The sequence below is a fragment of the Amblyraja radiata genome, chromosome 21 (assembly GCF_010909765.2).
Source record: "Amblyraja radiata isolate CabotCenter1 chromosome 21, sAmbRad1.1.pri, whole genome shotgun sequence".
Taxonomy (NCBI): Eukaryota; Metazoa; Chordata; class Chondrichthyes; order Rajiformes; family Rajidae; genus Amblyraja; species Amblyraja radiata.
In genome coordinates this window covers 43,892,510-43,920,429 of record NC_045976.1, presented here as the reverse complement: position 1 = coordinate 43,920,429, position 27,920 = coordinate 43,892,510, and the positions used below count along the sequence as shown (strand labels likewise).

Here is a 27,920-nt window from a genome sequence, read left to right as displayed (position 1 = left end):
CCTTTTCCCACAAGGCCTGTATACATCAGCTTGCACATAGAAATCACTCCATTCTCCATATGTTCATTGTGGATGATCAGCCATGATCACATTGAATGATGGTGCTGGCTAGAAGGGCCAAATGGCCTACTCCTGCACCTGGTGTCTATTGCCTATCTAAATGCCTGGTAAAAGTGGATATTATGTCTGATTCTACCAACATCCCACCAGACCAAGGTGCCTACCAACTAAAACCCGCCTTATAATTGTCCTTTTAAACATTCTCCCTCTTATTTTAAGACTGTACCCTCTGTATTTAACATTGTCAGCCTTAGAAAAAACCCATCCCTCTATCTAAAGACACAAAGTACTAGAGTAACTCAGCGGCTCAGACGGCACATCTGAAGAACATGAATGGGTGATGTTTCGCATCAGACCATTCTGCAGACTGTGGTGAAAGGGGAGAGAAAGTTGGTATGTCAGAGCTGGTCAAAGTCTGGCAAGTGATAGGTGGATACTGGTGAGGGGGGTTTTGATTGGCAGATATTTGGACAAAAGCCAGAGAAGGAAGATAAAAATGTACGAAAGAGGAGCAAATTGTGAATCCAGAGCAATAAATATAGACAATAGGTGCAGGAGTAGGCCATTCAGCCCTACGAGCCAGCACCACCATTCAATGTGATCATGGCTGATCATCCCCAATCAATACCCCGTTCCTGCCTTCTCCCCATATCCCCTGACTCTTTAAGAGCCCTATACAGCTCTCTCTTGAAAGCATCCAGAGAACCTGCCTCCACCGCCCTCTGAGGCAGAGAATTCCACACACTCACAACTCTCTGTGAGAAAAAGTGTTTCCTCGTCTCCGTTCTAAATGGCTTATCCCTTATTCTTAAACTGTGGCCCCTGGTTCTGGACTCCCCCAACATCGGGAACATGTTTCCTGCCTCCAGCATGTCCAAACCTTTAACAATCTTATATGTTTCAATGAGATGCCCTCTCATCCTTCTAAACTCCAGCATGTACATGCCCAGCTGCTTCATTCTCTCAGCACAATAAAGGTGAAAGGAAATGAGGAAGTGAGAAGGAATGGGTGTGAATCCAGGTGCGGCACAAGGAAGCAAGTGGGGGAAAAGGAGGGAGGATGTCCCGATATCCCAGATTCTGCAACAGGATCCAGGATCCTACCATGTACTTCACAAGTCCTCCTGGTTTAACTTATCAAAATGCAACTGGTCTCTGTTTGGAATAACACCCCTGCACTACAACTCTCTAAAGCCTTCCACCAAGCCAAATTTGTATCCAAGTAGCCAACTTGGATCTCATGTGTTTACATTTTCAGACTTGTCGACCATATAGGCACGAGATGTGGATCACGTGCAGGCAGAGAAGACTTGTTTAACTTGCCATCGTGTTCAGTTTAGTTTAGTTTAGAGATACAGCATGGAAACATCATGTTCGGCACAGACATTATGGACTGAAGGGCCTGTTCCTGTGCTATACTGTTCTGTGTACTACATTCATCAATGCAGCTTGTTTCTATTTCAAATTTCATACATAATTAATACCTGAATGGAAGGTTGGTGCATGTCTTTTCACTTTACGGGGCTCTAATGAAACTTTGAACATCACAACAGCAAATCTTAGAAATCTGCATCAGCAGACAAACATATTTAGATAACAGTACTAACATTAATCCTCACCAAACTTTAAGGTCAACAAAAGTAAGACACGACAGTTTATAGTAAAATATATCATTATGAAATGTACTTCACCATTAACTTTGGAAACAGCTGACAGCTTAAGGGAGAGATGTAGCCAGGGCTTTATTTCAACTTTTTTGTACTGAGGTGATTCAAGACCAATACGAGTAACCAGATTTCATCAGCTGTGTATTGAACAGGCACAAGGCCATAAAAAGGTTTTCATGTTGGATAAGGACAAGGGTTCCCCTTGTTAATTACCGAAGCTATGTGCTGGCCAGCTGACTGCAGTTATCTCTTTCACCAATGGAAGGAATGCTCTATCCCAGTGTTGCGACTTACTGGATTTCCATTTTAATTTGTGTGATTTATTGCGCCAGTGAATCCTTTATTTAAAGGCATTTCTTATCACTGTCATTGTATAATGCTTTGGTGCAGTTTGGCTAAACTGGCACATACTGATTCACATGGACTCATATTTCAACAACTTCACCTCACTAATTGATCGATGCTGTGTTTCACATCAGAACAAAATGTGGATAAATAAGTTATTTTCCACTATTACATTACATGAGCAACTTCTTGCCCTCCTGGATTTTTAAATCTCCAACATGTTTCTGTTATACTCAGGAAGTTACTAACTTTAGAGGTACACTGTTATTTTGAAGTGTCAAACAGTCATTAATAAAATGACTAATTAGTAGAACAAATAGATAATGTCATGCTACATCCCAATATAAATGTACATCAGTAACCCAGCTCTAAAGTCAGCATGCCCAGTTCTTGCTGATACAAAAATATCAAGAATCACAATGAGAAGGGAAAGATGAACACTACCTTGCATTCTGGACAACCATAACTTGGCTGCAAACGCCGAGAGATTGAGGAGAGAGCAGAATAAAGAGGAATAAAAAGATGCACAAAGACAAAGAGTGAGATCGAGAATATAGTTAAGCATGTGAAGTAATTCTTGTAAAAATTTGTGAAGATGCGGTCAAGAACAGTAATACTGACCAAATGATCATAGATTATAAAACAGTTCCTAGACTGGATTAGACAAGGCTCGGCACGCATTCTAATATTATTGACGAATGAATAAGCAACACATACATCAATATTTTCCATTGAGCTTTTCTCCCCTGGAGAGGCAGATATCTCAGATATCTCAGGAGCTATTTCAGATGTATTTGTAACATAAGAACCAGACGTTAGATCATGCTCTATTATTTATCTCAGTGTTATCTCCACCCTTCTCCCAGTAAAGGTTACACATTACTTAAAAGTATGATTCTCATATTTTCCATATTGATTTGACACAAATAAATAAGGTTCATTGAGTTTGGACCATCTGTGATGCGTTTGTGTGAGATCCTGGACAGGATATCCCATTATAATAAATATACAACATTACACTTTTTGAAGAGATTCATGTTCATAAATTCAAGGAGCAGAATTATTCCACTCGGCCCATCAAGTCTACTCCGTCATTCAATCATAGCTGATCTATCTTTCCCTCTCAACCCCACAAGTTTTAATTGTATTCATCACTACAACTTCTATATTCCCACAACCTTCTATATGAAAAAGTTGACACTCAAGTTCCCTTTCTAACTTTCCATCCCACCTTCAGCCTACAAGAAAGGTTTACCAGTAGGAAGATAGGATTAGATGGTATTAACTCTAATGAGAGGTTGGACAGACTAAGATTGTTTTCGTAGGAGCGTCGGAGGCTGACGGGAGATCGGTATAAAGTTATGAGAGACAAAGAAAACTCTGACAGTCAGTTGACAATATGCTCTCCACACCCGATCAAAATGTGGTCTGCAGGTGAATTGAAGAACACCGCATGCATTGTGTCCAAACTCTTTGTAAAGTCTTAAGACAAAATAATCTTACAACAGCAGTCCCTGGCTCAGAGTCTGCTTCTGTGCTCAATTTAATTTGCTGTTCACAAAGGTCTAATGGCTGTGGCCAATGGTGCAGGGATTCTATCCATAATCTTAAACATGAAACCCACAAACAATTCCTCTCGCCATCCAATGTTGTACAATAACCAAAGATTGGGCCTTATTTTGCCACGGCACTAACCAGTGTTACTTCCTTACCCTCTGCCTGGAAGAAGGTAAACTTTAACAAATGGGTCTGAATAGCCGTTGTTGTCCCTTGGAGCCAGGTCCCGGGCTTGTAGAACATGAACAACGAGATTTCCAACTTGCTTGTCGTAGTTCATTTGTAACTAAGGGAAAAAATCCAAGTGACAGAAAGTTAGAGGTGATTACAAATCTTCTGTCTCTTATATTTTACGATCCCTTTTCTGGTTAAAAAAAAGCAAAACATTAATTTACAGCCTGTTGTTTACTCTCCAATTGCCATCCCAACTTCTCTTTTCAAGAAACCTTCCACTAGATTACAGAATAACAGAAGCAGGAATGTTATATATGTATTATCTTGCTGCAATCTTAAGACAATATTTCACCAGCCACTATCTTTCCCCATTATGTCACATCTGTGCTTGGCAACATAGATTTAAGAAATAATTAAAATAAAAACATTTGATTCATTGTTTGGGACATGATACTGGTGATACGGCCACCAGGTCCTGCCGACCACTAACTGTCTTTGAGAAGGTGCTTGAAGCTCAGCAGAGTTGCTACTGGCCATTTGCCCATGATGCTGCTGGTGAAGGTGTCCTGGGATTTAGACAGCACAAGAAAAGGAATGGCAATACATTTCCAAATGTGGGCGGCGTGTGATCTGGGAGTGAACCCAAAGGCAGTGGTGATCCTTTGTGTCCACTGTCCTTGTTTATCATGGCAGAGGACCCAGCGTTGAGAAGTGCTGTTGGAATTGCCCATGGTCACTAACTGCAGCGTACTTTGTAGATGGTGGTCAATGGAATTAATGCTTATGGTGAGGATGGGCTTCCAATTAAGAGGGATACTTTTCCAGCATGCTGTTACATTTCTTGAGTATAGTGGACCTGCACTCTGTCAGGCACTGCACCAGGTTCATGACCTATGCCTTGCGAATGGTGCAAATTATCCTCCCTTTACTCTAATTACTATTTATATACTCAGAAGATGTATGGATTCCCTTTTATAGTTATATATATTCGAGATATATATATATATTTATATAAATAACTCGAATGAGAAGGTAGGGGGCCTGAATAATAGGTATCCCACCAACATGAACATTGGTTTTATTTATAGATGGCAAATGAGGTTGTCTTAGCATACAGTGGGGCATGGAGCAGCTGGGAAATCATCCAGAACAATGGCAGATGGGATTTAATCCAGACAAGTGTGAGGATTTAGGAGATTAAATTCTGGTGGGCAGAGTAAATAGAGGGGATCTATGTGTGCCCTTTAGGTGATGGTTTAATGACCAGGGATTCCTGATTCAAAGTAAAATCAGTAAAAATGACAGAAATGCTTAACAGGCCAAGTAACATTCATGGGGAGAGAAACAGAGGTAACATTTCTGCCCAATGACACCATCATAAATGAGAACATAATTGTGTGTTAAATTGCAGCGAGAGGAAGGAAGGAGAGATGGAGAGAAAATGCCAGTAAGTCAAAGCCTGAGGTTGTTCTGTTCATCTGACCTGTTGGTCATTCCCTTTTGTTAAAGGTTTCCCGTCACTGCTCAGAGTTCCTTCACATTGTAACAATATCTTTTCTCCCTAACTGTTCCCACTTTATTGCCCTTGCTGATCCTCCCTCTTATCACAACTCAACACACACCTCTTTTCCTACTTTTCGAGTTCTGATGTTGACCAAAATGTGACCCCTGCTTCTCTCTGCACAGACACTCGATAATCTGCTGAGTATTTCAGATTTCCCACATCTCCAGAATTAATGTTAGGGGCAAAAGTTACCAGAGTGTTGTGAGAAGGGACATTTATTTTTGTGTAGGGAGGCGATGATCTGAAACTCACTGGAAGGTTGCACTGTGAAGGAATCAGCTTTCAGAGGGAATGATGAACTGTAAGGACATTAACTTGTTTGACCCTGGCAGAAGGGAATAATCAAACTGCTCTCAAGAAGCCAGCATATAACCGATGGGCCAATTGGTCTCTTCAATGCCATTATGATTCTATAATGATCAATATCCTAAATTTTAGAGTAATGTTTGATAAAGTAAATGTTGAAAAAATAAAACATTATAAAACATAAAATGACAGCGGGCATTTACCTGAATCTCTCCAGTGATCGGATGTAACTTGCTTGCTGTCTCAAGAGGCTGCAGAATAGTAAAACTCTGCTTAGTTTAGTTCATTATTGTCACGTGTGAAAAGCTTTTGTTTATGCACTAGCTAGTCAAAGAAGACTACACACAGTGTACAGATAAAGGGTAAAGGGTAAAACATTCAGTGAAAGATAACGTTTGATTAAAGATAGTTGTAAGGACTCCAGTGAGGTAGATGGGATGTCAGGACCGAATCAGGCCCGTTCTCTGGGAACAGCTGGGAAGAAACTGACTGAATCTGGAGTGAAACAGCTTCCTCATTTAAACATTTAACATTTTCTGTAATTCTGACCTTTTAACCACATATATAACTTTTTGTAATTGTTTGGCTCTGATTCAGGTCTGTTTAACACATTATGACAGTCATTCCTTGCTTCCATGTTCTTGCATTAATGGGTTAACATAAAGTAAGAATGCAAGTGAAGTAAGAATAGAGGAGAGGTTGTAGTGATCTGGTCCACCCTCTGCAATAGTCGAGGGATCTCTGCTTACTTTATCTTCACTATTTCTCTCATTCTTTTACAGTCAGGGTCACACAGAAAAGGCCATTCAGCCCAACACATTCGTAGCAACCATGATGCCCATCTAGTCCCATTTGCCAGCAATTGGCTCAATTCCCTCTAAACCTTTCCTATCTGTTCACTTATCCAAACGTCTTTAACATGTTGTTACTGTACGTGCCGCAATTACCTCCTCAGTTTCGGTTTAGTTTATTGTCACGTGCATCGAGGTACAGTGAAAAGCTTTTGTTGCGTGCTAACCAGTCAGCAGAAAGACAATACATGAGCCATTGACAGTGTACAGATACATAAGGGAATAACGTTTAGTGCAAGGTTAATCCAGCAAAGTCCGATCAAAAATAGTCCAAGGCTCATTGCCTTAGACGATGGTCTCTCTATAATTCCAGTCTCCGCTGTTTGCTGTTATTTAATGGCTGATCTGGATCCTTTCATGCATTACGCAATTTGTTGTTATCGAGATATAAGTGATATAGCAGACTTTACCGATTTAAATCAATGCGTGGGTGAGTTTGGCTGGCCTAGTCTACTCACCTTGCTGCTGTGTCGCTTTTTGCTTATTGAAGGGGAGGCGGGCTGCCCGGGACTTGGGGCAGCACTCGATGCAGCTGATGTGGTTCCTGAGTGGCTGTGGGCTCCTTTCTCTATGGCCGAGCTCACCACACAAGAGGCCTGCTGTGACACCTTCTGTAGCTCTGCTGCCAATTGCTTTGGGTCAACTCCTGGTGACCTTTGCTTTTCTACTGAATAAAATAAACAAATTGTTTTGTTTCAGATGAAACGGTGACATTTACAAACTGTTCTCCGGTTGAAATGATCAATCGTGAGGAGAAAGAATATTCATATCTCCAGATATGTGAATACATCTACATCAGATTTGGTTTGCTGGAGCGGCCCATCAGTCTTTGTGACGTTTCCTGGCTGCCTCCGTGATGTGTTTAATGATTAACACAAGGGATCAAAATCCTTGTTGCCCCAACACTCTTCCTACTCTCTGTGTAGCCCTCAGCTCTACACAAGTAACAGTTTTGAATGATAGAATTGGAACAGAACGTTGAATTGTTACAGCACCAAATGCACCCACTGGAACGGCCAATGCCTTGGAAGCAATCCAGTCGCTCTAATTACCCATCAATCACCTATTGGTTCAATCATTTATGGGTCCAATCACCACAGGTTTTACAAGAAATCATCTTTAAATATTTATCTGATTCACTTTTGAAATGAATAATCAAATTGACATCTATCTGCCTCTTAGGCAGTGTACTTCAGATTATAACCTCACACTGCAAAAGGTTTAGTCTTGTGTCAGGCCTGGATCTAATGTCAATCAGTGTCCATCCTCTGGTTAATGACTCTGAGTAAGTGACCTAATTCTCAGCATCTTGGCCAGTGTTTTACTTTGACCAGTGTTTTTTGTTATTATTTTTCATGTGGCAGCTAGTTATCTTGCTCACACTTCCTCCAATACATTGAAGGTAAAGTCAAGTCAAGTCAAGTTTATTCGTCACATACACATACGAGATGTGCAGTGAAATGAAAGTGGCAATGCTCGCGGACTTTGTGCAAAAAGACAAACAAACAAACAACCAAACAAATTATAAACACAATCATAAACACACACATATTCTTTTACATATTAAATATTGGAAGGAAAAATGTTCAGTAAAGTTAGTCCCTGGTGAGATAGGAGTTTACAGTCCGAATGACCTCTGGGAAGAAACTCCTTCTCAACCTCTCCGTTCTCACAACATGGCAACGGAGGCGTTTGCCTGACCGTAGCAGCTGGAACAGTCCGTTGCATGGGTGGAAGGGGTCTCCCATGATTTTATTGGCTCTGGAGTTGCACCTCCTGATGTATAGTTCCTGCAGGGGGGCGAGTGAAATTCCCATAGTGCGTTCGGCCGAACGCACTACTCTCTGCAGATAGACAGAAATGCTGGAGAAACTCAGCGGGTGAGGCAGCATCTATGGAGCGAAGGAATAGGTGATGTTTTGGGTCGAGACCTTTCTTCAGACTGATGTGGAGGTGGGTGGTGGGGGGGGGGGGCGGGAAGAAGAAAGGAAGAGGCGGAGACAGTGGTCTGTGGGAGAGCTGGGAAGGGAAGGAGGGAGAAAGCAAGGACTACCTGAAATTGGAGAAGTCAATGTTCATACCGCTGAGGTGTAAACTACCCAAGCAAAATATGAGGTGCTGCTCCTCCAATTTGCGGTGGGTCACACTCTGGCCATGAAGGAGGCCCAGGACAGAAATGTCGGATTTGGAATGGGAGGGGGAGTTGAAGTGCTGAGCCACCGGGAGATCAAGTTGGTTAGTGTGAACTGAGCGGAGGTGTTGGGCGAAGCGATCATCAAGCCTACGCTCACCGATGTAGAGCAGCTGATACCTAGAGCAGCGGATGCAATAGATGAGGTTGGAGGAAGTGCAGGTGAACCCCTGCCTCACCTGGAAAGACTGCTTGGATCCTTGAATGGAGTCAAGGGGGGAGGTAAAGCGACATGTGTAGCATTTCCTGCGGTTGCAAAGGAAAGTGCCAGGGGAGGAGGTGGTTATGGTGGGAAGGGACAAATTGACCAAGGAGTTACGGGGGGAGCAGTCTCTGCGGAAAGCCGAAAGGGGAGGAGATCCTCCAATAAGTTAGGTTCTTTATTTATGCACCAACCTTTTGGGTAGAACCTAGCCAAATTCCTTTTGGAATTCTAAAACCGCTACATCTACAGTATCCCCTTGTTCAAATTTATAAACATGATTTACCCTTTGTAAAACCATGTGAACTATGTTTGATCTCAATGATTAGTTATTGATCTTAAATTAATGACTAGCATCATGCCAACAACAGATGTTGAACTGACTAGCCTTTCGTTCCCCACATTTCTCAACAATGAGTCACATTGGCTCTTTTCCAATCTCCTGGTGATTCTTGGAATTTTAAACCCTTGTTGATCCCTTTTTGCAAGCTTCACTAATCTTTAGCTCCGTGAATTTCTCTAACACTTTATATTCTGTGATCAGGATTTTTACCAGCTCCTCTCTGAAATTAGCCTAATTGCAGTTGAGAACAGATGTTTAAATTTGTCCTACCTGCCTTTGTTCTGTCCTTCAAGTCCAAATGCTGGAGTTTCTCTGAATCAGAAAGCATGTTGAGACCCCTGAAGAAAACATAACATGTTTAGATAACTTTAAATGAGCATGTTATAGTTTCATCGTGAAAATAATGTGAGCAGTGTTTAATGGCATAAGAATATTGCAGTCAACTCACATTAGTGAAGCTTAATGATTTAGCAATAGTTCAAACAGAAATGAATGAATCAACTTCAAAAGTGAAACCTATGTATGTGTTAAGTTTAAGGAAGAACTGCAGATGCTGGAAAAATCGAAGGTAGACAAAAAGCTGGAGAAACTCAACGGGTGAGGCAGTATCTATGGAGCGAAGGAATGGGTGACGTTTCAGGTCGAGGCCCTTATTCAACTTGTGTGTAAAGTTGGTGCATCTTCCCTTTCTCAATATAGAAGCTCAGGAACCTCATGGAGAACCCAACAGTTACGTTGTTCTGCCCACAGAGCTCAGATGCATTGACATTCACGTTGTTGCCGTGCATGAGAATTGATGGATGGGACGAGGTAGCTGAAAGAACAATTTAATGGGTAGGACAAACCAGAGAGATTAGAATCTAATCTAATCTATCTAATCTAAGAGTAGTTCCAGCCTCACGGGGCAAGTTTTAGAATCATGAATAGCTGGTCTGGTTAACCCAGCAACACCTCCTGGTGATGTGAATGTCTCATCCACATCTGACCTCCTCTAATTCAGAAACAGCATGCTTCCTTTACCAGTGAATGCACTCCAATGCACTGAAAGATAAGGCCAAGGAGAGCTTCTAAAAGCAAAATAAAATGCTCCTCCTCCTAGGTGGACCTGAATTGAGCTTCCTGGAAAAGAGGAAATCCTGGAAAGTTGTGCAAGGCAAGCTTGGTGATAGGATTCACGGTTACCCTGACGAGAGCCGAGGAAAGCAGTCTTGTTGTAAACACGCCTTGTTTCAATGGAAGACCTCAGAACAACATCCCGATCTAACAGCAGGCTGTTAGATTATCTAATTGTTTGAACAAGAAAGAACAAAACTTGAAGCTAGTTATTGTCTGTATGACCTGTGCCAGGGCAGATACTGATGGTTGTCCGACTGAACACCCATTAATCTGTTATCTGCATCTGTGCAACACCAACAAAAGCAGCACGAATATCAATGCTGAAAGTCTCAAGAACGGCAAAGAGAACTTTCCTCTAACTTGATGTCCACCATAATGAACAGCACAAAACACCAAGGAATGTCTGATGAAAGAGACCAGGGGACCCATGAGCTGATTAATTGCAAGCCAAAACATACTTTGTTTGAAAGCTTTGCCATGCTTGAGGTAGAACGGCTGAAGATGTCCCACTTGGGCGTCATTTGCGCGTCACGCAGGTGGCGCCAAAGATTTTGTGAATCCCGAAATCCTGGGGCGCCGCACGCAACCGCGTGTCACTGCCTACGCCACCACGCCTCACCACACGTCATGCGCTCGTAATGCACGCGTCACGCACGCATCACGACGCGCCCAAGTGGGACATGACCTTAACCCTAACCCTAACACTAATGCATTTGAATGCTCAGGAATAGCTGTAATTAACATCCAATGAACAACGAGAATGGAGTCAAACCTGCCAACTTCTTGGTCACACCTGCTATCAGTGCTGGAGTTCTAAACCTCAGTGGGAGATACTTCAGTGCAAATTAACTACTTTCTCTTCCACATCTGTTCCAAGTCAGAGACTTCACAGACATTATGATCAAGACCATTTTCATGAAAGAATACAAACTGGATTGCAATAATTATAGAGGGTTCCTCCTGCTATCTGACACAAAGATCTTCAGCAGTCACCCCTCTCCTCTGCCCACAGAATCACAGCACGGGCGGGGTACATCACCTGGGGAGAGAGTGGACTTTCACCCCATGTCAACTCCGAGAAATAAACAAGTGGCTTTGTGGGTATGTGGGCTTCACCTGACCTTAATAACAGCCTGTGCCTGCCTTCAGGGATTCATCGCCACCTCACACTCACTAAGTGATGGCAAGCTGCTGGTTCTTCATGAAACAATCTTTCGTGTTGGAATAATTCACTTCACTGCAATGGAGTTAATCATCAGGACTAATAGAAATTGTTAAGTGTAAGGTCTGACCTCTGTACACAAGGTGCTTGTTCATTCACATTCTACATCATCAACCCCCACCAATTCTACCATTCACCTATGCATACAGAGGAACTTTCTGTGCCGAACCTAACAACCACATGTCTTCGGGACAAACAGCACCCAATGTCTTCTTTGCTACATTTTTCTTTCAGTTTTTGTCAGAGTAATAGAAAAAAATGATTTCAATGATATTCATTTGCATTGAGGCCTTGTTCAATAGATGCAAGTTTTGTAAAGGAAAGTGTTTGATACAAACTTTATTGTGAGGATTTAGGCCTGACAGGAGAAATATTACAGTTTGAGGAGAACGGCAGCACTGCAATTTGTTCTTGTCCAAGGATCAGCTGAACTGAGAAGGTTTCATTGCATTGCAATAAATATCTGATTTCTAGTGCAAATAACAGATGTACAAATGTACAAAGGTTTCACTGTAATATGGTGTCAAACAAAAGTCATGGAGTTTGAATGGTAAACAGCAAGGTGGGGAAAAACTCACAGTCTTACACATATTTCAGCTTCACGAGCAGGGACACCAATGATGCACTGCACTTCCTCATAGGTTTTACCAGTCAGAGGAATTCCATTCCACTCAAGAACTTGCATTCCTATCAAACAAAGCACACAGAATGACACTGTGATAGAGGCCCGTCTACCTATGGATATCGCTCAATCCTTTTAACTCTAAATAAATAACTAGCTTCAATTAGCTTTCCTGTCAGTAAATATGTTTCCCAATCTCTGACGTTAAACATTTGAACACATGCTCAGATAGATAAATGTGTTACTCCTGTGTTTACTGCAACTAATATGATCTGTTGAAATGGAAATGAATGCTGTTAAAAACTACCCTTTTAAAATATTGCATCATATAAATAGTAATCGCAAAGTCTGGAAATTATGTTATTAATTTTTAAACACAAATAGTTTAAAAGCTATTTCACAGCAAACAGGGAAAGTTTTAAAAACAAGTGAAACATGCATTTAATTGCAATTACTATTTTTTAATAGTAATTTTACTCATAAAATCACACACATTTCAAATATCTCAGCAAATGAAGAAAAAGAGAAAGCAGTAGAGTGAAAAGAAAACTGATGTTTCAACTTACACTTACAGTAATGTTAGCGAGTCAATATAAAGGGTCGAAAAACTCTGAGTGCTGCACAAAATAAATGGCAAAATAAAAAGGACAATAAGCATGCATTTATAAAGAAGACTATCTTTGCTGCACTGGTATCTTGCTTTTTCTTTATTTTTTAAATACAATTGTTCACTAGCATTACATGTGAGATAATATCACAAATCTTTAAAAACGAGACCATTTGTGAATCTCTTAGGAACTGAGGACCTTTGGATGTGCACTGCAGGTTCCAACTATAAGTATCTTTCTATTTTTCTTTTGCAATAATTGTTGTTTATTAGCTTCAGAACACTAATATTTCCAGAACTTCTCCCCATCTGCGGTACTTTTGATCAGTCACAGGGTGTGGACAACACAGGCAAGACCAGCATTTACCATCCCTCTTGCATATGGTGATGACCTGACTTCTTGGCTGACTTGCTAGAATAATTCAGAGTGTAGTTCAGAATAATCCTCAATGAAGTGGGTCTGGAATCGCATGTAGACCAGATGGATTAATGTACAATAATGGATCACATAAACTAGATTTTGTTTTAAAAAATCAGTTTACTTCAAGGATTTGAACTCAGTTAGTTGAGACCTGGATTACGAGTCTCAACTAACTGTATGTGGCTTCATCGTTCAACTTTCCAATTTCAGCAGGTTCTTTCTCATGATTCACAATGTCCAATTCTATTCACAAATTTTAGCTAATGGCCATGCCTGTTGTAGAAAGACATAGAAGTGATACTGGTACATCTTATTCAAGTCAAATGACAGTGAGGAATATCCCCAAGAGTCTAATTACCAACCCCTGCCATTCAATAGCTTTACCATCACCTATCAACCTGTCAACAGCCTGCAGTCTGAAGAAGGGTCCCTACCCAAAATCTTGACTGCCCATTCCCTCCACAGAACCTGCCTGACCCACTGAGTTCTTCCAGCAATTTGTTTTTCACTAGTTCTTGCTTCTCCAAGTTGTGGTGCACTGTTGAACAGAAACTACACTCAAGAAGCTTGGCAAAATGCTGGATAAAACAACCTGATCGACAGGCACACAATTGACAAAGCATTAACTTCCTCCAAGACTGACAAATCATGGCTGAATGAATTCCATTTATAAAATTCTCTGCAGTGACTGCCAAGGTTTCTTCAACATACAGACCAAACCCAAGACTGGGACTGACATTGGTACATATTGTAAGTCCACCTCTACAAATATATTACCATTCCTTCATTGTCTGAATCTAAATACTGGAACTCCCCAGCTAACACCTTTATCATATACAAGGAAGCAGTTTACTGCCCTAGTTCCCGATTGGATGGAAGATTAGAGATATGTAATAAATGCTGGTATATCTCTCTGGTCCAAACGCCATCAATGAACATGGTAAAAAATCTCTGTTATCTCACATTGATTTCCCTACAAATTGACATTATTCATCATTAATGCACCTGAAGCAATTCTTGCAACTCTGCTCCTTGGTGGTGGAAGTAGAACACAGCTCTCATTAGCTGCCGAATCAGAATATCTGAACCAGGCAGTAGTTTACCTTGAAAATCTACGACTTAAATATTGTTATTGAGCAGAATAGAACCTTAGTCTCTTGTCATGGACACATCACCTCAGTTATTTATGTCCGATATGAATAAATGCATCCAAGAAAGATTCTAACGCTGTCGACTGGAATGACAAAAGTACCATGAAATTACATAGTTGAAGATTTACTATAATAGAACAAGATTCTACTGATGATGTGAATTCTAAATCTCTACATGACTTTTCATTAATTTTGACATAGAAAGTAGCATACAGTACAGCACAGCATAGAACAGGCCATTCAGCCCGCAATGTTCATGCTGACCATGATGCCAAGACCAACTCTTGTCTGCCTGCACAGCATCCATTTTCCTCCATTCTCTGCATATCCATGCGCCAATCTAAAAGCCTCTTAAATGTCACTATCGTTTCTGCCACCACCACCATCCCAAGCAGCATGTTTCCGGCATGTGTGCAAGGCCTCATCAGATGCCAAGTATCCTCTGCACAAGCTCACCCAGGACTCACAGCAACTGGAACCTCAACATCTGTCATCTCGTTGCCCCTTCTCCCGTCACGCAGCGACCCTCTGTGGCTCCAGTTTCAACACACTAGGATCACGGAGAACCAGCTGAAAACAGACTTCACGACCTCCGCAATTCACTGTTGCACCGAACACCACATCCCTGCCTGGCTCGGTCCTGCCCGGCAAGGAGTGGGTCGCCCTTAACCCGGCTCCGTACAGGGGTCGGCCGGTTCAATGCCAACATGTATCGCTGGGGGCTGCGTCCATCAGCAGCCTGCATGTGTGGAGCAGACCAGCAAACAGCGCAGAACGGCATTATCGACTGCGCTGTCCTCCACCCCCCCCCCCCCTGGTGGAGGGGTAGACATCACGGCCCTAGACAACAGCACGTTGAACGGAAAAAACGCCTGGAGGCCGTTACATAACCTCTGCTGCCTCAAACGTCAGAAGAAGGCATCCACCACCTTTGTGTAAAAAACGGACCCCTCACATCAACATTGCCCCTCTCACTCTAGAGCCCCGCCCTCCAGTAATTGATATTACCATCCTGGAAAACAAGTTCTGACTGGCTGCACTGTCTACGCCACTCATAATTTTATATACTTCTATCAGCTCTCTCCCCAACCTCCAGCATTCAGAGAAAAAAATCCAAGTCTGACCATCTTATCCCTGTAACTACTACTCTCTGATCCAAGCATCATTCTGGTAATGTGTCAGAAGGAACTGGTTTACACCAGAAATAACTCAAAATGCTGAAGTTCCTCAGCGGGTCGGGCAACATCTCTGGAGAAAAGGAATAGGTGACGTTTCGGGTCGACTCCCTTCTTCAAACTGAGAGTCCTGACCTGCTGAGTTACTCCACCATTTTACATTTATCATCCTCTTCATTTGCGCGACCAAGAGTAGAGTCGGCAACCGTTTTGCCAAACACTTGCTCCTGGTCTGCCAAAGCCTCCTGGTTGTTAAACATTGTAACTTCTATTCCCATTGTCACACTATTCTTTCATCAGTGATCTCCTCCAGTGCCAGAGTGTGGTCACACACAAACTGGAGGACCAGCACTTCATATTCGCCTGGTATGAGCCAATTATGTGAACATTAAATCCTCCAATTTTAGGTAACGACAAGCTCCCCCATTGCTTCTTCCCCCCCCCCTTCTTCTTTCCCTCCCTCTCTACCCTGTATCCTACTGAACTCACACCTATTCCTCCCTCCTCCTTCCACATATTCCTTCCTCTAGCTTCATAATTTACAACTCTTGAATCCTTTTGTCTCATACCCTCTGGCTTTTCATTTCAGTCCTTTGACCAACCATCTCTGATCAACCTATAACCCACCAGGCTTTGTCCTGCCATTCCTCACTTCCAGCTTTCATGCACCCCCCCCCCCCCCCCCCCCCCTACAACCTGTGTGAAGAAGTGTCCCGACCCTATCCATGTTCTCCAGAGATTCTGCCTGACCCATTAAGTTACTTCAGCACTTTGTGTTCTTTTTTTGAAACTAGATATCAGGGATGTCTCAGTAAAGGAAAATCAATGAATGGGTATGACACCGATCAGATGGAGATTGACTGTGTGATGGGAAGAGTCCATTTACCTTCTGTCAGCTTGCCTGTTTGCTCTGCAGATCCTCCTGGAACCACCTTGGCAATGTACGCACCAATTTCCCCACTTTGTACCGGAATCTCTTTCCCACCAATAATCTTGATTCCCAATCCATTTCCTGATTTAAATAAGGAAATAATTATCAACAATGGGAGTAATAAATATCTTGGATTATTTTTGTAATTATACCTGTAATGAGTGGGTGATCAGAATGGAACATGTTGGAAACACACATATCTCAATCATACAATTCTTGACTTGCTCAGTTCTGAGTCAGGTTCCAGGTTTCAATGGCTCTCTGGACAACTGCATTGAATAAAGGCTGTTAAAAACCTATCCTTTACGTGTGTGATGTATGATGGTAAATGGTTTATAGATACCTGAAAATGGCAACACATTTGGATAAGGTGGTGAAGAAGGCATATGGCATGCTTGCCTTCATAGGTCAAGGTCCAAAATATAAAAGATGGAATGTTATGTTGCTACTTTACCAACCCTGGTTTGTGTTGTTTGCAGTTCTGGTTGTAACACCACAGGAAGGATGTGATTACACGAGAGAGATTCAACAGGATGTTGTCTGCATTGGACGGATTCAGTTATGGGAGAGTTTGGATGGGCTGGGCTTGTTTTCCTTGGAGTAAAAGAGGTGACATCAGAGAAGATTGTGAGAGGCATAGAATAGATCACCCCATTCCAGGAAGGATGTGGAGGCTTTGGAGATGAAGCTCGCCAGGATGTCGTCTGGATTGGGAATTAAGAATGCTGGGACAAACTTGAATTGGGGTTTTTTCTGGAGCATTAGAGGCTTAATGATAACCTGAAAATGATATCTTAAAATAATGAGAGCCTTAGATGGGATAGATAGTTAGTGAACGGAAAAGGTTTAAGGTGAGAGGGGAAATGTTTAGAGGTGATTTGCCAGACTATTTTCAGAGACAGTGGTAGGTGCATGGAACACAAAGATGATGGAAGCAGATATGCTAGCAACATTTAAGAGACATTCAGACAGACACGTGAACAGGCAGTTAGGCAATAGAGGGATGTGAACAATGTGCAGGCAGAAGAGATTAGTCTGGTATCATGGTTAGCATTGTCATGTCTGAATGACCTGTTCTGTGTTGTAAGGATTTATGTTCCAGATACTGTGTTCTATGTGTGAATCTAAATACATTTTATCCTAAGGGATGTCGAAACGTTACAGCCTCGGATCTTGGGACTTACATTTCCGCATCAGGAATTCCAAGATGGACACTCCACCAGGAGAATGATCCAGGTACTTTATCATTTCAGTAAAGAGGTCAAAAATCCCAGATGTTTCTGATCAAACCATGCACCAAAGAAATATCCAACATCATCGTGGCCCTCAATTGCCTAAGCTGATGCATAGATTTGATTCTGAATGTCAGGGTTTGTTTGTTTGCCAGGGTCAGGAACAACAGTGACTTAAAACTAAAATGATGATAATTTTCCCGGCAATAAGAGCAAGATGTATACAATGTGGGACCACAATGTGCATCACAAAAGGCACCCGTTAAAAACTATTAAGTCTTTTCCAACTCAGGGATGTGTTCAACATCCTTGCAATGAAACATCAGATTACTATCAGTGTAGATATTACATCAAATTATTCATTTTGATTCAACATGACAGGAAGGCCTGGGTAAGGCTGGCATTGTAACATCTCTGAGGACAAAGCTGGTAAAGTAGGCAGCCTAAATAATTACAGGCCCATAGCTTCAGCCAGCATATTGTCAAAAATCTTAGAAAGAGTTCTGCTGGATAGAGTGAATGAGTTTGTTAACTCCACAGGTAACCAGTTTGGCTTTAAAGCTAAACATGGCACTGACTTATGCATATATGCCCTAAAGGAGATTGTAAACAAATATAGAGGCAAAAACTCTTCAATCCTTATGTGTTTTATTGATGCTTCCAAAGCCTTTGATCGTGTTAATCACAGAAAACTGTTAAAATGAGTCAAAGAGGGGTGCCTGAATACATTGTTAGACTTCTGGCCTACTGGTATGCCCACCAGACTATGCAAATAAAATGGGGCAATAGGGTCTCAACCCCATTTGGGGTTATCAATGGTGTTAGACAAGGGGGAATTTTGTCCCCAGTTCTTTTAAATCCTTATATTGATGATCTGTCCAAACAATTGAAAGCCTGTAATACTGGGTGCATGATTAGTAATATTTTAGTGAACCATATTATGTATGCAGATGATCTTGTGGCCTTTAGTCCATCTAGCCCTGGTCTCCAGCAGCTGCTGTGTATGGTGTGGAACATGATATTAAATGCAATGCTTGTAAGAGTGCTGTTATAATCTGTACAACCAGAGGATAAATGTCTAAAATGGCCTGATTTGTCTGACAATAATCTTAGTGTCTATAATAAGGTAAAATATCTGGTGCGTGTACAGATGTGGTGAAGATGTCGCTGTTTAGAGCATATTGCACACCACTCTATACTGTGCACCCGTGGTCGAACTACGGAAAGACATGTTTGCAGAGACTAAAGGTGGCCTATAATGATGCCATGAGAACACTGGTAAGGAAACCTAGATGGTGTAGTGCTAGTAACGTTTGTGGCTGCAGGAGTCAGTACTTTAGAAGCTATCCAAAAAATCATATGTATAAATTCATTTGCAGGATAATGACTCTAAAAATTTAATTATTGTGGCCTTGTCAAACATACGGTTTAGCACTACACGCTACGAATCCCAGTTGTGGAGACACTGGTATCGTTGTCACGTTGTAGGACATTGATCATTCTTTTTTATTCTGGATTTTAATTCATGTATTGTGTTTTTTTAATACATAATTTATGATGATTTTATGTGATATACTAAGATTTTATATGTATTTTCTGTTGTTTTTATATGCAATATATTTTTATGTAACGTTGTCCCTTGTCTGGACCTTGAGTCCGAAATAAAGTATATTTTTTGTCATTGATAATATTTCCAAATGTGCCTCATCCACAAATTTTGCATCCCAAGGTTTAGATCATTAATATAACTGGAACAGTAACTCTGATAAAGTAAGGCCAATGCAATCACATTTATTGTGATCAGATGTTTCATCTGAAGATGGAAGAGCTAATGCAGCAATAAATATAAGAGCAGATTGGGACCGGGGCAGCATCAACGGACACACCGATGGGTGTTGGGGACTTAATTCTTTTACCTGAGATTGTCTGGTCCTTTACATCCCTTTGAACCTTGACTCGAGAGTGGGGAAAGTTGTACTGAACAGGTTTCCCACTAATCTGCAGAATAAACATTGGAGAATTATGTTTTAACATATTTTTCTTTAAACAGCAAAAGTAATATTTTGAAGAAAGATTGGCCTTCAGAACCTTCAGAACACATTCAATTCTCCAAGAAGGTCACTTCAGCACCTGACTGATTGCCTACAGGACCATCCTGGGAGATCTACAAGTATACAAGGAGCAAATGGGTAACTCGGACAGGATGTGCCTTTAAGGACCCCCCTCAAGTATGCAGGTAGGGAACTTAAATGAACACTTCTCATTTGCACTTCCTCTGTTGAAGCAAGGGAATGCAAGAATAGTACTGTCCTGAAAAATCCACATTACAAAAGAGTAGTTGCTGGTGGTCTTATGTTCAGAAGGTTACAAGTCCCTGGTCAAGTGCATCTTAGGACACTGTGGGATGCCAGGGAAGAAACTGCTGGGGCACTGGCAGAAGTATTTGTATCATTGATAGCCACAGGTGGGGCAGAACTGGGTGGCTACTGTGTATTTATTTAATAAGAACTGCAAGGACAAGCCTGGGGACTTAAATGAGGGCAGAGGATTCACAGTAAATGGCAGGACCTTGGAGAGTATTGTAGAAGAGAGAAACAGGTTGCAAGTACATAATTCCTGAAAGTGGTGACACAAGTAAACAAGGCATTTGACAATAGACAATAGACAATAGGTGCAGGAGTAGGCCATTCAGCCCTTCGAGCCAGCATCACCATTCAATGTAATCATGGCTGATCATCCCCAATCAGTTCCTGCCTTCTTCCCATATCCCTTGACTCCGCTATCTTTAAGAGCTCTATCTAACTCTCTCTTGAAAGCATCCAGAGAACCGCCTTCCACCGCCCTCTGAGGCGTAGAATTCCACAGACTCACAACTCTCTGTGTGAAAAAGTATTTCCTTATCTTTGTTCTAAATGGCTTACCCCTTATTCTTAATCTGTGGCCCATGGTTCTGGACTCCCCCAACATCGGGAACATGTTTCCTGCCTCTAGCGTGTCCAAACCCTTAATAATCTTAGATGTTTCAATAAGATGCCCTCTCATCCTTCTAAATTCCAGATTATACAAGCCCAGCCGCTCCATTCTATCAACATATGACAGTCCTGCCATCCCGGGAATTAACCTTATGAACCTACGCTGCACTTCCTCAATAGCAAGAATGTCCTTCCTCAAATTTGGAGGCCAAAACTGCACACAATACTCCAAGTGTGGTCTCACTAGGGCTCTGTACAACTGCAGAAGAACCTCTTTGCTCCTATACTCAACTCCTCTTGCTATGAAGGACAACATGCCATTCGCTTTCTTCACTGCCTGCTGTACCTGATGAACAATTCTTGTCTTCATTGGTCAGAGCAGAGAGCACAAGAGGTGGGTGGGTGGTTGGCTGTACAGTGGTGAGACTGCACCTGGAGTATTGTGTACAGTTCTGGTCATTCGATTATGGGAAGGATGTGATTAAGCTGGAAAGGGTGTAAAAATGATTTTCAAGGGCAGAATAGCTTGAATCATAGTGAGAGACTGGAATCTCAGCACACATCCTTGGCCATCCCACCAATCCCCACTGCAGTACACCCTCTAAATCAGAACAGACAATGTTGTACCCAATTGGTTAGCCTAGCCTGGATGCTTAGTGATCTAACATTCTGGATCAACCCACCATAAGGACCCGTTAAAGGCCTTGCAAAAATAAATGCATATAATCCCACCACCCTGCCCTCATCAATTCACTTGTTCAACTCTTCAAAAACCTCAGTCAAATTCATGAGAAGATTTCTCACACACAATGCTGACTATCCCTAATCTTGGTGGGAATCTCTATATAGTTGCGGTCTTCTCACTGAAGCAAGGTCTACCCACTACAAAAGGGGTGCATTGAAGATGCAACAGATTTGTTTCTGGTATGTCAGGTCAGTTTAAATGTGGACAAATTGAATGGGCCAGCTGGGAGACAGAAATAAGATGCAAACCAGCCTCCAATCTCTAACATTGAGAAGAATGAGGTGACCTCAATGAAATAGGAGACCAACAACTTCTCATGGACCACCCATATTAAAGCAACAACCAAGAAAGCACACCAATGCCTCAACTTCCTTAGAAGGCTTAGGAAATTTAGCATGTCCCCAACAACTCGCACCTACTTCTGTAAATAGCTCGTTCTAAGCTTCCCCCAGTCTCGTTTCAGTCAAAGATCACTGTGTCAAGCACTTGCGCATCTGAACTTTATTTTGGCAAAACACAATTACAGTTCAACTACTATACCTAACCACCACGGGTTCGATCCTCGTATCTGCCTGATCAAGCCCTCTTAGCCTCGCACAAGCAGAGACACTCCAGAAGGTCACACAGTCCGAAGCGTTCTCCCAGAAGATCGACACAGGACCTTGTGGGAGCCGTCTTTTATGGGTCCCCGAACCTTGAGGGGCCGAACCACATGGGGGTGGTCTCTTTACAGTCCAATAACAGATATTGATTAACCCAGTGCATGATAGACATTTCCCCAACCCAATAACACAGTGACTAATACAATGTATTCAAACAGTGCTAATACAATGTATTCTCAAAGGAAACGAACATCGCAACATGTGCCTTGATAATGCAAGAAAACCAGACAAGGCTCAATACTTAATCCAATCAACATCATAAAGCTTTGCAAGATTATATACAATGTGTGCGTCTGGTTTGCATTCATTCAATCCATTCCATGCAATTTGCATCTAATTGTCAGGGTCTGCAGATGTTTCCATTCCCTTCCTGCAGCTCTTATCTAGGCTCCAGACAAACTGGCACCATTCTGCAGCTTGTCCTATTTCTGCAGAAGGCACATTTAAATTGACCAAATGGCCTAGCAGCCCAGAAGCCTTTACACAATTTTAGTGGCCTGTGCTCTCCAATTTAGCCAGAATTAACATTCCTTCCTTTTATCATATATTATAAACCATAATTTATAATAACCAAATAGTCAGATAATCAGATAACCAGATATACATATGTGTGTATTACATTCTCCATCTATTAACAACAACAAGATGATGTTTCTTCCCAGAATCTTATCAAGCTTCCCGAGTTTTCGTGGGCATAGCTTCACAATTTCCGTCTGATGAATCTTCACCTCCCGAATATTCGTGGGTGTGAATTCCCTCCATCTGTGTTGTTGCCCATTCTTCCATCCCTTTCCATAGTCAAACCTATAACCTATAATTCCAGAAAAACTTGGGACAAAGCAAATTACTACTCGGCCTGAAAAGTTGCCTATTTCCTTCGCTCCATAGATGCTGCTGCACCCGCTGAGTTTCTCCAGCATTTTTGTGTACCTTACCACTCATGTACTAATGCTTTTCCAGATATTCACTGTAATTCTGCAATACTATCCCTTTTCCATTTCACTATTACTATCTTTATTATATTATATTCTATCACTGCATTCCTATTTCTATTCTGTTCTATAATATACTCTTTACTATCCTAGGATCAACACTAATCGGCCCTTTCCATATTTACACAATGTTATAATATGTATATCTGATGATGGTTTCTCATATAAATTTCAGCTGGGTTCAGTCCAGATTTCCCTACAGGCGTGATTCTTATTTAAAGCAAACCATGATAAATGTTTCAATTCAACCATATTCAGTCTCAACCTTTAATTTACTATTTAAATTTCAGTGTCCATCTCACCCTTCTTATTCCACATCATTGTGGTCGATAACACAATTCCATTCCAATTCCTGTGGAATTCCCAGCTGTTCAAATTTAACCAATCAATTTCCAAATGTTGTCAATTTCATCATAAATCCAATCAGCTCCAATGTCCTAATTCCCCACAGTTGTGGCACTGATCAGGTCTAACAGCTCTATACCCACTCCAACCAAACCGAGGAAAAGTCGGCTCTTGGAATGGCAGGTCTATCCAAGCTTTAAGATCCTCCTCCTCCTTATCTTCCTCCGTAGTTATTTCCCGTTTCTGAATTCTTAATACGGGTCTCTGAGTTGCCATTAGACCAGGTTGTATTGCAGTGTGGACATCTGTGGCCCGGGGATTACTTACACCTACTGCGGGACCCAATACCAGAGGTGGAGTAGGCAGCTTCCTGCAAAGGAATTGCCTCCGGGGGATCCGTTCTATACCCCATCGTTGGGAAATTGCTCCGACCTAATAATACTATTGATGTCAGGATCAACCACTCCGTATCCTCCTGCTGTCTCACCCTCAGAAAAGCTACTCATTCTGTCTCTGTACTTCAGGAAGGATTCTCTCACTTTCCCACTACTGGATTTCCTCATTAATTTTGGTACCCACTTCGGTGGAACCTTCCTTCCAGCTCCTTGATCTCCCATACTATCCTTCACTGGTGGAGCAATCATAGGAGCTAGAGGGTCCTTCCCCGATTCTTCCACTTTGGATTTGAATTTAGTGGGACGAGTCGATGATACCGCTGAATCCTCCCGAGTGCCCTGCTCACAAGCTGCGCATGGTGTCTCTGAACTGAGAACATGAGAGTGCTGTGAGGAATGATGTGGCTCCATTCTGAAAAATTCTGCCCACCCTGGCGTATAGTGAGCCTCCCTCCCTTTGAGGTCCACACTCTTACTAAATTTAATGGTTTATTTTAGTCCCTTTAAGAGCCATCTCAGTCGTTTCTCTTTTACCTGCTCCTGCTCCTGCTGTCGGCTTCCACTATCTTCCTTTCCCTGTTCCTGAATGTCTCGAGAAGGACCACTTCTCTCATGTTCCCCTCTAATCCCTAATTAGGGGGAAAGCAGAATGATCTCTTTATTTATTTTTCTTCTAGTGAAGAACATTCCATGTTCCATTTAGCTCATTCCCTTCTTCCACTTCCCTTCCATATCGTCTAACAATTGTTTCTATGTAGTTTATTCCTATTACAGACTTTTAGTCCACCCAACGGCCAAAGTTCACTCCTCAAAACTCCATTTAATTCTCCAGATAATCCTCTTAATCTTTCTACTTCATGCGGAAGTATCTCGCAAATTATTCTTGTCGGGCTTTCGGGTCTGTTTGATAGGTCCTTCTCTGAGACATTCCCCATTTTATGAACAATAGTAACAATACAAAATGCAAAATAAAATTCCAGACACTCACACCTATTCAAACTCACTCCTTCCTTTCAGACTCCAAGGCCAATGGAATCGCTCCCACACAATGGCTAATCGTCTTCCAGATTCACATCTCTTACACAATTATTCTCTTTCAACCGTTACTCAATCACCGTCTCAATCGCTCCTATTCAATTATCAACTCAATCGCTCGTATTCAATCGCTCTCCCAACTTTCTTCTTTCTTATCAGTTAGATCACAATCACTTAATTCAACTCTCAACCTTCAAATGGTACCCGGACATGGCGCCGACAGACAAGAAGCCGAAGCAAAGAAGTCGAAGCCAAAGAACGGAATGGAAACGAGGCTGAAACGCCAATAAACGGAAAGAGTCTGAAGACAAAACGCCTACTAACCGAAAGGATGGGACGCCTATATGCAAACTAACCAAAAGGGCGGGACGCCTAAAACCTAAGGAACCAAAAAGCTGCATCGCCTAAAAGCAAACTTACCGAATGGCTGCTCTGTCGAAACGCCACTTACCCAAAAGGCGGCGTCGCCTACAAGCCAAAGAAACGACTGCCGCTCAACAGAAAAGTCCAATAACGTACATGACGTTGCCGGGGGGGGGGCAGGACTTGTCAGCGATTGGTCCAGATCCCCGCAGCCATCACATCACTGTGAAGGCATCAACATTGAGGAGAGGGGAGAGAGAAGAGGGGAGAGAGAGGTGGGAGAGAAAGAGAGAGAGGTGGGAGAGAAAGAGAGAGAGGGGAGAGAGAGGAGAGAGAAGGGAGAGAGAGGAGAGAGATGGGAGGCTGAAATGTCCCGCCCCCCCCGGCAACGTCAAGTCCGTTATTGGACTTTTCTGTTGAGCGGCAGTCGGTCCTTTGGCCTGTCGGCGACGCTGCATTTCTGGGTAGTGGCGTTTCGTCAGAGCGGCGATTCTGTAATTTTACTTTTAGGCGAGGCAGCTTTTCGGTTCCTTAGGTTTTAGGCGTCCCATCCTTTCAGTTAGTTTGCATTTAGGCGTCCCATCCTTTCGGTCAGTAGGCGTTTCGTCTTTGGACTCTTTTGGTTTATTGTCATTTCGGCCTCGTTTCCATTCCATTATTTGGCTTCGACTTCTTTGCTTCGGCCTCTCGTCCGTCGGCACCACGTCCGCACACGATTCAAACAAAGGATCTCCGGTTTCTCAAACTAAGACTCCAACTCTTAATCACAATCTCTCCCTCGCAGCAGCAATCTCTCCAACTCAAACCACTTTAAGTTCACACAGACAAACAAATCCAAACCACACTAATAAAACTATAATCAAAAGAAAATATTCCCCCAATTACAAGTAACCCCAGACACACCCCAATATAAACTACAAGCATAAATCACAGTCTAATTAATCTTCCTCGTGGAGCGCTCGGTTGAGGAACGTCTCCTCCCCCGACACAGCAGTCGATAGAGTACGAACCCCGATCGGACCACCACGAATCAGATTCTAACAATACTACAATCTAAACAATTACAAATATTTAATTCAAACACACTTTTACCTAAAATTATCTAACACCCAAAAATCCTTAAGCACACACACAAACAATACAAATAGCAGTCCGCGAACTTAACACACTCGACATATTAACTTTCAAAATCTTAATACACTCTAAATCTTTTTACATACACAAAGTATTTATACAATTCGGATCCAATAAAGATGCTAAAAAATACTATGTTGGATTTTTACAATTTACAATAATAATTTAACAAGCTAGCGCAAAGTTTACAAACACTCGCTCTCAATGCAGCGTCACGCTGTTATCAATCAGTGAACCTCTCCTCTGATACCGAAGAGTTTCCCCTTCCTAGGTTACTCTTTACTGAGGGGTACTACTCCTTAAATTACTGCTTTTCCTCCGAAATGTTACTATCCTCACGCTGAGACTGGACTTCTATAGGGGGACCCCTATCCCTCCTCTCTAAGTTCTACAGATTTAGGGGTACCCTTCGCATTCGGGTACTTTTCACCAAGTAAACCAGGTTTCCGTCTCTCAGGTACTCTTCGCTATCAGGTACTAATCAACAAATGACCAGAGGGTTACTATTCACTGTTGATCATCCGCTATTCGGAATCGATCTCAAACATGCACAAACTCCGAAGTTCAATTCACACAAAATTCGAATTCTACCGTAAGGGCAGAACTTCAATATAAAACTCTATATTTGGAAATTTGATTCTGTAAATCTAGACTCGTTCTCGGAACAACTAGTATTGGTGCGTACCACTCCACATACGCGGGCTCTCAAATTCAAACTAAATTGCCCAATGAAATCTCGAATGGACTAGAGTATTCCCAGCCAATCTATACTCTAGCCACCGAGCCCAATGCCTTTACGAGGTTCCTCGTCCATCACTCCAGGGAGAGACTCAGACACCGTCACGCAGACACCCCTCTCTGCTGGGCACCGGGGGTTCAGCGCCTAGCCTCTTCGCGCTGGCAGTCAATGCCGATTTTCAGAACGCTCCTTTCCAATCAGTGCTCCTGGCAAAGATAGATCAATACATAGACCAGACCTGTGTTTCAATACCCTGCCAATTGGATACCAAATCTAACCTTGGGCCACCCCTCGCCCATTGAAGTGTGTTTGGCTCTCGTTAAAGCAGCTGCATTCTACCAACTACAGGGTACTGATTGGGGATGATCAGACATGATCACATTGTATGGCGGTGCTGACTCGAAGGGCCGAATGGCCTATGCCTGCATCTATTGTCTATTGAAGTTTTGGGCCTCTAAACCAGGAAAGGACCTCTAACCCAACCCCAGTAGGGCCTTTAACCCCACCCTAGTTTTATGGGCCCCCAACCCATATCTGGACAATGGGCCATCACTCGCCCTGGAAGTTCGATCCTCGTATCTGCCTGATCAGGCCCTCTTAGCCTCGCTCAAGCAGATACACTCCAGAAGGTCACACAGGACCTCGTGGGAGCGATCTTTTATGGGTCCCCAAACCTTGAGGGACCGAACCTCATGGGGGTCGTCTCTTTACAGTCCAATAACAGATATCGATTAACCCAGTACATGATAGACATTTCCCCAACCCAATAACACAGTGACTAATACAATGTATTCAAACGGT

General features: G+C 42.3%; 1 protein-coding gene across 1 annotated transcript in view; it reads right to left on the bottom strand.

The window, feature by feature from the left end:
- pclo (piccolo presynaptic cytomatrix protein) overlaps positions 1-27,920 on the bottom strand; it is a 157,213-nt gene that overhangs the window by 45,981 nt on the left and 83,312 nt on the right. The window contains exons 9-16 of the mRNA XM_033039290.1: positions 19,654-19,735; positions 16,461-16,586; positions 12,177-12,285; positions 9,531-9,598; positions 6,983-7,188; positions 5,877-5,924; positions 3,785-3,915; positions 2,517-2,543 (exon numbers count right to left, since the gene is read on the bottom strand). Of these exons, the coding sequence (XP_032895181.1) occupies positions 2,517-2,543; positions 3,785-3,915; positions 5,877-5,924; positions 6,983-7,188; positions 9,531-9,598; positions 12,177-12,285; positions 16,461-16,586; positions 19,654-19,735 (797 nt within the window). The remainder of the gene's footprint in view (positions 1-2,516; positions 2,544-3,784; positions 3,916-5,876; positions 5,925-6,982; positions 7,189-9,530; positions 9,599-12,176; positions 12,286-16,460; positions 16,587-19,653; positions 19,736-27,920) is intronic.